At 42.8% G+C, this 12,753-nt stretch overlaps 1 protein-coding gene across 7 annotated transcripts in view; it reads right to left on the bottom strand.

The window, feature by feature from the left end:
- Window positions 1–5,873: 5,873 nt before the first annotated feature.
- Window positions 5,874–12,753, bottom strand: part of AKT1 (AKT serine/threonine kinase 1) — a 77,562-nt gene continuing 70,682 nt past the window's right edge. For all 7 annotated transcript variants that reach the window (XM_063333324.1, XM_063333327.1, XM_063333323.1 and 4 more), the window contains 2 exons: window positions 8,225–8,327; window positions 5,874–7,508 (listed from right to left, as the gene is read on the bottom strand). In XM_063333324.1, the coding sequence (XP_063189394.1) occupies window positions 7,429–7,508; window positions 8,225–8,327 (183 nt within the window). In that variant the 3' untranslated portion in view covers window positions 5,874–7,428. The remainder of the gene's footprint in view (window positions 7,509–8,224; window positions 8,328–12,753) is intronic.

Consider the following 12,753-nt stretch of genomic DNA (forward strand, 5'->3'; position numbering starts at 1 on the left):
CCTGGGCTCCTGTCGGGGATTTTTCCAGATGGGGAGTTGGAAGCCTCTTTGTGCTGCTGCAGCCTTCCTCTCCAGCAGCCCTCCAGTGCTCGGGGCCTCCACCAGGCTGCGTACCCGCATCATCTGCTACTTCGACATGTGCCTGTTAGAAAAACAGGTGTATTCATAACTAGGGTTTTCTCCATGTTTGAAAAGTATCTTTGTCGACTTCTCCTTTCTTGTAACATCCGCCTGTTTTTTCATTACCGAGACATTGCTAATAAAAACTGGGCCACCAGCACTGATCTGACAAGAAAGTTGACATGACCGTTTTGCACAGAGGAACCCTGGCCGACGCTGCGTCACTCACACACGGCCTTCATCAGACAATCTCGGTGCTGCCCTATAGCCTTAGGACACCTCGCCCACCTCCAACAAAGCACGGATGTGACAAGTTTCTTGAAGGTACCTGGAAAACTACTGGGCAGCCCAGGAAGCATCACCCTCATCACAACTCAGTTTGCCGCTTACTAGAATTAAAAAAGAAAAAAAATTACCCATTTTAAATAACAAGGAGCCACCTTTGATCTCCACTTCCTTAACAGCTGAGCAAATGAGCACAGCAAGTAAAACTTTGGAAAGGTAACACAATTTCAGGTTTTACAATCAAGTAAAGGGAGATACTAAGTTTAATCCTTTTATCTTAGTTACACATTAAGTTTATGACAACGTCACCTGTGTAAATAAGAACATTTTGTTCTGCTTTCTTGTGCTTCCCCTCCTCTGCCACTTTCCAGTCCGCAGTTGCACCAAGTGACCTTGCTCTTTCCACTGTTTTTATTCGGTTTCATTTCATACTCATTACTGGGCCAGCAGCAGGTATTCCTGTCTTCCTGTTTAGTTTCATTTCCCCCACTAACAGCGGAATAAGGAACAACTGCAGCAGCGGAACGTATCGTGTGGAAAGCTCACTATACGCTGCAACCATCGTAAGAACAGGATCACTCCGTTTTCATTAATAACATTCATTAAACAGCTTATGTTTTCAACTCTCTGCACATCCCTAGCGCCTTTAAAATCATTGCAGCAATTTATCAAATATATTTTAAAAGTTCGTTATCTAAAAAATAAAATAAACCCACTCAAATGCTGGAGCGGCCCCACGTGCCAGGCCTGTGTGTGGGAAAAGGTGTTGCAATTGTTCTTCATGGTCAGCTTTGCGCTCCACCGAATTGAAAATAAAACGCCAGTTCCAGGCTGACGAACCTCTCCAGCGCAGACCTTGCCCTCGGCCATCCCGGGGCTCCCGACTGCGGCGCTGCCGATGTGTGGCGAGCTGCTGGATTCAGTTCTGTCAGGAGACCTAAGTCAAACTGCTGTTTTCAACAGCAGCCAGCAAAGTGGAAGCATATGGAAATCCTCAGGGTACAGCTGCAAAGCTCCAGGTGGCAGCCACCTTAAGGGAGCCAGTGGCTCCAGCCTGCGCTAGAAACAATTTCTGAGCGACCGGTGTCAGGGAGGTGAAAAGAACATTAAAGGAATCTATTTTGGGCATCACACCGTGTAAAGGGAAAGCTGCAACCACCAACACCAGGCAGAGATGAAAGTGCCTGGTGGTGATGCTGCTAATGTGGCCTTTCAGAGACGGCCAACGGCTCCCGTTAAAAGTGCAAATCCTAACGCAAAGCAGGCATCATCCTCCACCTGAGAGAGTAAATATTGCTCAGGGTTCCCTCTCCTAGCCATGCCAGGGGGAAACCTAGAGAATCCAGCCTGCCTGCACCCATCTCAAGCAACGCGAGGGCAAGTGTTGGTGTTCCTGCTTGAGAGCAACGCGCTGACAACCTCCGGCTCAGTGACAACGTACTGAAATCCAATGTACTCTTCACATCCCTGCAAACATTACAAAACTATAACGCAGTAAAACGGGTACGAATTCAACAAAGACATGCGTACTTTGCTTAAAACACTAAGTGCAGTGAACTTGGGCTGACCAGAACCAATGCCATAAAAAAAAAATATGAGAAAAAAGTGAGATTTGTATTAGGGGAAGCATCTGAAAGCAAGGCTGCTGCCGAGTCACATAAATTGTATGAAAGTAGGATACAGGCCTTGTCAGTCTTAAAGTGTCAATGCATACCAGAGAGAAAAAGCACAGGAACAACCTCCCTCAGCAGAACACGGGCTCTCAGATGCAGGACCTAAACCACCAAACAGAATCACGGACTAGTTGAGGTCGGCAGGGACTTCTGGAGCTCATTTCTCCCAGTGCCCTTGCTCCAAGCACGGTCAGCAACAATGCCCCCAGAAAAGCCCAATTTGTTCCAGTCGCTCGCCTCCAATAAGCTGAAGGAAGTACAGTATTACCAGTTTTGCCTTTTTTCCCAAAACAATATGCTGTTTGCGCATGTATTTTCCGATCATTTTCATCCAATTTCGAGGAATTCCCAGGCACTCTGCTGAAAATCACAATCACCATTTTTCATTGTGATACGGGTTTTCCTGCTACTACACAAGTTTTCTGGCTAACAGCAGCAGTGCTGTAAGAACACCGTAGCGCAAGGGAACAGACACGGTAGAGTTTACAAATAACTAAAGATCACAGCATCTGGGGTAGGGATTGTGTCTGTTCCTGTGAAGAATTTTCACTTTTGCACTCAAAATAATTGTAGCGTCTTCTGTGGGGTGAAAGTTACGTATTATTTTTAAAATGCGCAGAATTTGAGACACCCTCAGAATTCAGAAAATAGAGCACCCGCCGCCTGTGCGGTCATCATCTCCTTGAAACAAACGCAAAAGACCCGATGAAGATGGAAAAATACAAGCAGTTATGGCAGTATGACAGAAGGCAGGAAGAAGCAGCGTGGAAAAATTCATAAAAATGGAATCTTAGCATAGGCCAGGGTTACACTTAAGCACAGGAAGAAGTTCATAAAGTCCACGTCTAGAGAAAACAGGTAGTGAGCAGTAACAGGCAGACAACCACACGGAGCAGTGCTTCAGCGAAGGAGAAACCGAGAACCGAGCTACAAGCACGCTGAAAAACCACAGAGGGAAGTAGCGTTTTTCGCATACAAAGTCCTTGATCCGCTCCTCGAGAAAGAACCCACCACGCTCACCAAACCAGGCTGGTAACCAGCAGTTACACAAAATAAAATTAAAAAAAAAAAAGGACAAAACCAGCCGCGTACATGGACTACTGTAACGAAATGGTTTTGTTTAAAATGATCTGAGACACAGAGCAACTAGTCATCACCTGATTAGAATGCAACATATGTTCCATTAGACAGAGCTACCAAACGTCTGTACGCTCAGCTGCAGCGGGGATAATAAGCTCCCATTTGCTATAGGCACTGTGTGTTCTTTTCGTTTTACTTCTAGTGGCAATTAACCTCCCTGTTATTAAGAAAATTGAGCTAAAAGTGGAAGACAAACACTCTCATTTGCAACGCTGAAGAAACAAGATCCTTTTACATTCGCCCATTTCTTCAAATTTGTTTTTACCTCTAAAGCTCTTTCAGATACAGCGAAAGAAAATCAACCCTTCCTCCTAAATTATCATTTCCCGAACTTCTCAGGCAGAAAACCCCTTGCAGCTCCTGCGGGTGCTTTACGTGTGTGGGCTTCTCTTCTGCAACTCCATCTCCTTGGAGTTTGCGATCCCACTGCAGGACCTCTAATTTGGGACCACCATCCTAAATCCTGCTACCGGAGATAAAAAATCTGACCTAGCACATGCCGTCTAAAAAGCAAAGCGTATTTTTCTCTGACAAAGATTTTAAAAAAACCCCACAAACACTTTGGAGTATGAAGAACACAGTACTCTTGTACTGAGCATTTCAATGCACGGAAGCAACCCAAAGTAGCAGACAACAATGTTCACCCCCAGTTAAAGCAAAGATCATCCAATTTAAACAATCCAGGGAAGTTTTTACCCTCAAACCTCCAAAAATTTCTTTCTCGGGTGGAAAACCGGCGACAAATTCCAACAGCATCCGAGATACCGAGGCCTGCACGAGAGCTGTGCCGCAGCTGGAGAGCGCGTGGAGGTTACCTGCTGGAGGGGCGACGGTGTACAAAGAAAAAGGAAGAGCGAGCAGTTTAGTTTATTGCGGGGGGTGACAGATGATAGTTTGTGCAGAGTCGGGAATGCCATCAACGACAGTGATCCGCGCCCAGTTTAAAGGGAGAACAGCCTGCCATATCCTAATGGGATTGTAGCGGATGTTTTAGTTACACGAGAGAATATAAAATGGAATTTGCAGAATTACCTGGCTTCTGCCGATGTCTCTTAACCCCACATAGCACAAGCAGCAGCAGATCTATTTTGACCTCGCCTTCTGAGTGCAGTCAGAGACTGCATGTTACTTATTTGCTCTTGCAAAGGTTTTTTCCTATTAAAACTTGAGTTTACAACCAAATTCCTGGGCTGTACCGTATGTATACCACCAGTGTTCTGCACTTGGGATGCACCATTTTTGCTGTGACGTACAACACCAGAGCAAGACGACATTTGCCAACGCCAGAAGGAAGAATGAGGAGGGTTTGGCTGCACAGAGAGTTAGAGAAGTTTTGGATTCTCAAATAAAAGAGCTGAAGGAACGTGCAAGATTTAAGCAGTCTCTGCATATACGGTACAAAAGCAATCCGAGGTGAACGACACTCGGGTCAGACACTTGTGATGGGATTTTTCTGTGCTTAATCCAGATTTAAAGAACACACTTCACGCTGGCAGGTAGGCAGCTGTAATACCGGTAAGCATTCAATTACAGATGAGAGGCAAGGCGTTTTGAATAATCACAAGCAAAATGAGGGAAAATACCCAGCAGACCCTGCATTCAGGTGTGGCCCTCACAGCTCACTGTTGCTAACAACACTGAGATTCCCAGACTTTTTTGGCAGCTTTTTTTTTCCTCCTGTTTTGGAGTTCTGTTTTATACATGGGAATTAAAACAAAAATCCATTAGCAACAACTGGCAGAAAAATCCTGTTCCGAGACATAATCAGCCTCAACAGAATAACCCAATCCGTGCCTGTTCCTGCATTTGGAAGACCAGATTTTCCTGGGGCAGATTAGGGCAACCTTTGCTCGTCCGTGTTGCCTATATTTGGATGCACGAAGTGTGTGAGTTCAGGACTTGTCGGGGCTTGTAGACTTGCAGAAGAGTTCTTTGGACTTCGGCCCCGGGCTGGCTGCAAACTCAGATGAAGGCTTGGGAGCAAAGGAAGGAGAGCAGTTAAGAGACGAGACTTGCAGAAGTGAGAAATGACGCCTGTCCAGCATCAGTCTCTACAGAGACACAGATCCCTCCTCGCATAAAACGTGCAGTAAATTCTGCTGGGAATTATGGCTTATTCCTCGAACCAAAAAAACTTTCTGGATGTTTAATGGCTCACTACAGTTGCAGGTTCTGGGCTTAATTTGAAGCATACTGCAGTTGCTCTTGGACATTCTTCTATCTTTTTCGGTCTTCTTGTTCGAAAAAGGACATTCCAGCCTTGTATAACTACCTCCCAGAAGCCATTACTATTAGTCCCTAGAAAGGAAATGCACCATTACATATTGAACACTGAACCGAGTGACTGGAACAGAAATACCTTTGAAGATTAGGGCCTCAGTAACACAATCTCCCTGGCATCAGGAGCACAGCAAAAATGAGGCCTGTCCTCATTCACCTCAAGACAAACTATTTCTGGCCCAGGGTGTATTTCTTTTAACAAACATTTTCCAAAATTATCTTTACATAATGACCAGCACAGAGAGGAAACAACTCAGGAGGGGCAGAAAAGCCGGAATCCCTCAGTGATGCGCACATCAGGCTCGAGAAACCGGAGCAGTTGTTGCATCTCTACACATTCAGAAGGCTCCTACCGCAAGAAATAAGAACCTAACGTGTTAAAGCAATTTTTATTTAAGTATTTGGAGGGAAACTTTCATATCATGAGTAAAAATACTAGCGTTGAATGTTGTTAAAAAAAAAAAAATCAAGATGATGGGCTCTCTGTGCAAACACAGCAGTTTCTGCATGGAAAAGGGAAGCGAGGGTTTTCATAACATACTCCCTTTCAAATAAAAAAAATTAAATGCTAGTTAACTGCGGTACATGTCATCATTTTTTATACAGTCAAGAGAATGAAAAACAAAAAAAGCAATTTAAGAGAACGCAACCTACAATGGAATAAATTCATTCGCAGCAGAGACAGAATAAGACTGCTTTTATGAAAATTACAAAGAAACATGATACAACAAAAATAGGGTGCGGGGAATTTTCCACTAAGATTAAAAATGAAAAACAAACAAAAAAAAAATTTCACTTTTTGAACACCATTATTATTCAAACACATATGAAGTTTCAACCTAGTTTTTTTTTTTTTATACAGGGGAAACACTGTTAAAGTGAATCTTCAAGAGTGAGAAGGCACCATGAACTGTTGGCTGATACCTTTAATGCACACTCAAGAAAGAAGAAATGATCTGGCATGATGCAAAAAATCATTAAGTGTTTATATATATTCATATATCTTTTCATTAAAAAAAAAAAAAAGCGGCAACAAGTCATTACTTCAGTGCCAGAATGTACTTTTGTCTGGTTGACTCACTCATTAAGATGATTTCTCACTTAGACCTGTATGGTATTTTCATACAGTGGTGAAAGTGGGTGATTTTGCATTGTTGCATTTCCTATCAGATTGGTAAATCAAGCGTTTTCTAGGTTCTGAGAAGCCAATCCTAGGAAGTATTCCTAAACTCTACGCAAATGGAATCGTTAAATGCACTGTCTAGAATGGAATACTCATCTGTACGACGTGGCAATTCCACTGGATTCGGTTTGATATGTAATGTCTTGTAGCAGATGTTATAACAAAAATAACTTTTGCTTTTTGATTTACCTCACTGAGGCCATTAATGCTGTTCCTATAGTCGGTTTTCTGGAGTTGGATGACACTTCACTGCTGTCCAAAATGAGTTTGAACCTTGACCCTCCAGAGTTTGTTCACTTTGTTGCTTATATTATTGCACTAGCTACTAAAGTCTTATATCTTCCTATATAAATCTAATTGTTCAGAGTGCAGATTCTATATTTAGATAATGAACTGTATGAAATAAATAAAATAAGGGGATTTTTCTGGTCAGAGTTGCTGATATGTTGAATACCTTAATTATTTCTAAAGTAAACAGTTTTGGTGTATATTCTTAAAAACCTATGGTCATTCAGCATAAAAGCCTTGACGTAATACTTTAAGAATGGATTTGTTTTCCTTCTCAAAAAACGCATCAAAGAATTGTTTTAAATACAGAATCTGTGAGGCTTCCTACAAATTCATCTAAATCGTAATACAAACACAGTTTGTAATTCAGATAATATAGAAAGTTCTCTAGTGTCCATTGAAGTAAGGTCCCCAAAACGCAGTCTGTTTTGTTTCTGAATGGGAAAACATTGCAAAACATTAAGCGGTTCCACTGGCTGAATAGGAGAACTGAGGAAAATGAGGTCTTCTCTCGTTATCTACACAATCCATGCTGTCATCTGAAAAATTAAAAAAAAACACAAAAAAACCAGTAGACAACATTTGCTACCTTTTTGATTTTAAGTAAACAAACAATTAAGATAACACAGGGTGAACTTATTTCAGAAAACTTCACCTTCCCCTTTTTCTTCCACAACTTGAAAGGACAAAGCGGCAGAAGTCTTAAATCTCATCCCATTAAATGGGCATCACAGAAGATCCCGATTGTTGTAGGTAAACAGCTGTTCAGATGTCCATTTAAAATGGCTAGGGGCTGCATTGCTTAAGTCCATATTCAGCGTTCTGAATTTTTGACAATTGCTGTTTCAGAGCATCAAACATGCTCAGTTGCCATGAAAATAAAATATATTTTGATTGAATATGGACACTAGCCCATACTCCATTGACCGCTTCCATATACACGGCATGTGTGCAGATGGACACGTGCAAATCTCACCAACAGAATTATTTTCCAGTGGGAACGTGCAGGTTTGGGAAAGGCAAGAGTACAAATAATTTCGCTGTGTCCTAAAACAGGTTTTTCATTTCCCAAACTGGAAAGACGTGCGGAAAGTTTCACATCAGTTTATCGACTTCTTGGTCAAATACATATATAGAAAACCAGGAGGTTTAAATGGATGCTTTTTCAGATGTTCTAAACAGACCAGGTAACGTCACAGCAAATTATTGCTGGCCGACTGGAGAACTTAGTGGGCAATATTTGGGAGAACTTTACCTTGGTCAGGAGGAGTGATTGTTATCATCTGTGCTGTAAATTCTTCATCAAAGTATCTTGTATCTGTTTCAGATGTAACTTGTGGCTTAAACGGAGGTACAAGCTATGAAAAGCAAAGAAAATAATAAAATAAAATACTGTCCATTTACAGGTTATTACAGCCCAGTTTGAAACAGGTAGAATTTCAAATAGAGTTACAAGCTACAGTGCCTTTTCCTACATTCCTAAAATAAGTTTAAAAATGCCAGTTCATAAAGAAGGAACCATATACAGTAAAAAGCATTCATTTAGGTGTGCACTTCCTACTTATGGGGCATTTAAAGGATTTAGTTGCACGAAGAAAAACCTAGAATCCTAACATTTCTTCAAGTAATAAATGACATGCTTAAAAATAATAACAACAACACGTTTAAAAATAATAGCATATACTGGTTCCCCACCTAATTATATGCAAATTGTCGACTGCATCTAGTCAGATTTATGCTTGAGGAGGATGAAAATGAACAAGAAAGATGCTCAGTGATACCAAACTGATCAGGTAGACTCGCGTATCGCTACAAGGGTTGTGAACGTTACACAACAAACGTCCAGCTCCAGAGCCACTGCGCGCACGAAGCTCTGACTGCAACTGTGCTGTAGGTCGGACCAACCCAGGAGAATTTAGGACAAAGCAGCAGCGACATTAAGCTTTTATATTCCCGGTCCCCAAAAGCAGTTTGATATCAACTCTGAACTTCGAAAAGTTGGAGTGCTTACAAAAAAGAAAACCTGAGCACACTTAGCAGTGAGCATCTGCCTCTTGTTACACCCCGAGTCGCACGATTTGGGTTTTATTCTTGACGCTGGCTTGGGCACACAGGCTAGAAATCATCCATGTGTACCTAGGCAAGCTCTGGCAAGAGGAACTCCAGATGGAGCGGAGCTGCTTGACTGGGGCTGGAGGAGGAGCGCGCCTGGGAAGCGGGCTGGTGGAGCTAGCTGCATACAGATGCACGGAGTTGGAACACGTACAATTTTGGAGGGCAACAGAGCTGGGATTCAGACCTCGCTCACCTCCCCGCTGCACGATGCGGTAGAAACAGAATGTAAACACTGCTCTTAGCCCTCCCACAGAGGACATGTAATAGCTCTGGGCGCTGGGCTTCAGTTCGCCCACCACTGGGGTTAAGCATGGCCATCTTTTAATAGCACAGGGCCACACCAGGCAACAATTTAGGAGCGTGATTGAGGAAGTACACGGCTTCCAATCTGAAACTGCAGGGAAAGGTTTATCAAGGCAAATTGCTCCAACTGGAATTAAGGAGCGACCCCACGACTTGCACTTTCTGCTCTTATAGAAGAACGACACCGACAGAAATCACTGCCTGGCAAACAACAGCAAATCTTGAACATACAAAACACCTCTTCCCCACCCCCAGCTTTTCCTCCATCTTACATCTGAAGAACCGTTTGCTTGGCAAGTTGGTAAGTAAGGAAAGCACCAGCTTCGAGCTCCCTATTGCCAGGATCATCTTCCTGATCTGTTCTGAGAGCACCTAACACTCTCGTTGTCCTGTCTCACAAACAACAATCCAACGAAGCTCCTTCATTTTCAATGTAAAGACTTTAAGAAGTGTAATCTACACATAAAGTGATATTTCTAAACACAAAAAAAACATTCTACAGTTTTAAATCAATCTTTAAAAATTAAGGGACATGAAAATTCCCTTTATTATAAGGGAGCACAATCCCAGCATATATTCATTATCGTTTTTTTGAATTATTAATGATCCTCTGTGCCCAAGGATGGCTTAAAGGAGCCTGGCAAATGTTCCTGTTAAAAAAAATTAGGTCCTTAGAAGTGGGCTTTGTGTCCTGAATTCAAAAAGGAAAAGGAAACAGGATATCGCAAAGCCACAAGTCACTCTGAACCTTACAGTCCTCCTGAAGCTACTGAAGAGGGAGTGCTTCGCATTATAATGTTAAGAACGCTATTCTCAATCAAGTCAAACCAGCATATTATGTGTAAAAGCCCTGTTGAGGATGAGCGTTCTTTCTTTCACATTTTAACTCTGGTCTCTCTCTCTTTACAGCAGTTGCCTGCCTATTCCTTACAGCGAACCTGGGTTTGTTTTTGCCAAGCCGCGTGTGCACGCGCGTGTGAAGTGCTCTCTGTCCTTTCAAGCCAACGGTGGTTTTGGCACTCGCAATGCTCCCAGTTGCTCCAGCTTGCTGCGCGCAGCACGCAGTGATTTAGGACTCGGGTGCTGCAGCAGACACCTGAACTCCGCACATCGGAATGGCTGGGAGCAGCAATCCTAAATCGGAACACACGTGTGTGTTCCGATACGCTAGCGCGTATCATTTTCCCTTTTATTTTAGTATCTGTTAAAAGCAATTTGAGACAGATCACAACGCACCCACAAGGTTATTTCCCCCCCCCCCCCCGAGCTGTCAAATTCAGAACATTAAGCTGGAAAGAGAGGGGAAGCCGCAGAAAGCTCTAATGCTAGTTTTACCAAACAAATACGTTGCTTTGCTCAAAAGCCGTCCCTGCAATAGCTCTGCAGTTCAACTGGCAGAGTGGGGCCACCTGTAGCCTCCCACTGCTGCAGACCAGCACGATACCGGCAGGTTTATGTTGGTTTAACAAACAAAAAGGACCAGAAAAACGCCCATGCGATTAAAATCTCATTGCCCATGTTTCGCTTGTGGGTGGGAGAAATACTGCAAATTAAATCGCACCTTTCTTTGCACCAGAGACACATAACAAAACTCTTCCAGGAGGGTGTAATGAATATTTTAAATCCTTAGGACAACCCCAGTTATTCAAAACTCCTCATAATTCAAAGCAAAGATATGTTTCCAACAAGTTTAATTACAAAGTAAGTGCTCTCGATTACCCCAAGCCTATATTCATATTCACCATTATCTGGCGATAGCGGGTAACCAAGCTTAGCACATAAACTCCTCTAGGCAGCTGACAAAATTCAGCTTTTATCCGTGAGACTGCATTTCAGGTAAATGCTGCAAAATCCAATTTGGACCACCCAGAACACAGGCGGCAATTACTCACAGGCTTTTTGAAATCTCTTTGTTTGCACAGCACGGCTGTTTCAGACGCACATGCTAACGAGACAGGAGCAAAACCAGAATCTAGCCCCCTTGGATACGCCGAGGTCAGAAACAGTCTCAGTTAGCACACTGTTTTCTCCAAAATATGTAATATTTGGAATTTCCTGGTAGTTTCCACAACAATCTGGGTCAACACCACTATGGGACAGTTGATGAAGGCTTTCTCAGTCCCAATGACAAATAAATTATCTCCCGCTTGTCTGATTTCTCCTCCATTAAGGGAACAAGGACTACCACCAAATGACAAATAACTTCACTGAAGATACTTGAACCTCGTTATCAACTTTTTACCTTAAATTGCAAAAAAAAAAAAATAGCAAACCCCCAAGTATTCAGCTTGTCAGCTGGGTGCCAATGGGGATAACCTCCTGTTCAGAACAGTAATTCAGGTATACTTTTAACGTTATATTGAATAAACTCCACACAACTCCCTCATGACCACATGCAGCTCGCTCTCTTGAAAAGAAGACAGAGGTCTAAGCTCTATCTACACTTTCAAGGCACAAAACCTTATTTTATGATTTTTTCAGTTCCCTTTAGCCACATAAATTGGTGAGGAAGTGAAAGAAGAGAAAGGAAACAGAGCGCTCTTTGTAATTGTATACAAGCACTGGACAATTCTTCCCCTACGGTATGGAAACCAGCAGCGTTATGCCCTTTTTTTTTTTTTTTTTTTTTTTACACCTACAAACATTGCTAATAGATCGCTATATTAGTTTTACTGAAAGAATCCAAAGAATTAAAACTCGGTTTCTGCTACATTTCTTACCTGCTCCCACCAACTGGAGCGACAACTAAACTGTATTTAGAGATCAAATGAGATGTGATATGATGAGGGGCTGCAGGGGGAAGGAGGGAAACCGGGAAAGGCTGGGACTGAGCGAGATCATGTGGCACCAGTGGATGGGAGCCTTGAATCATCAGACTCAGGTTTTAGTTAGCTGCATTTCATGTGAGCATTACAGGAAATGTGGCTGGTGAGAATCAAATGGGAGAGGACAACAGCAGATCGCCCTGAGAGCATGAAGCAGGGCATCCTTGAGGAGTAGAGTAAGTTATCTGTGAAGGAAGGGACAAGCGAGGCACGGACAACTGATAAAACACACTCATACAGAACGGGCCGGGCTCTTTGACTTCAGTGGCTCCCATTGGAAAGCCTACAAACTCAGTGGGTCCCACAGAAAATGAGTAAGAAACACCATGAAGTGCAGATGCTTCGCATCACCTCTCCATCACCAAAACCAAAAAGAAATATTAAGCCTGGATTGATGTAAAAGCCTACACTTCTCTGCATTTGCCTATTCAGTCCAATTGCGTCGTTCAAGACAGGAAAAACGTAAAGGGAACAAACAGCCCATCTTCCACCACTGCTTCTGGGAAGCTTTGCTTCAGATGCTCGGAGACCAACAGTAATT

Source organism: Chroicocephalus ridibundus, chromosome 4, assembly GCF_963924245.1.
Source record: "Chroicocephalus ridibundus chromosome 4, bChrRid1.1, whole genome shotgun sequence".
NCBI classification, from domain to species: Eukaryota; Metazoa; Chordata; class Aves; order Charadriiformes; family Laridae; genus Chroicocephalus; species Chroicocephalus ridibundus.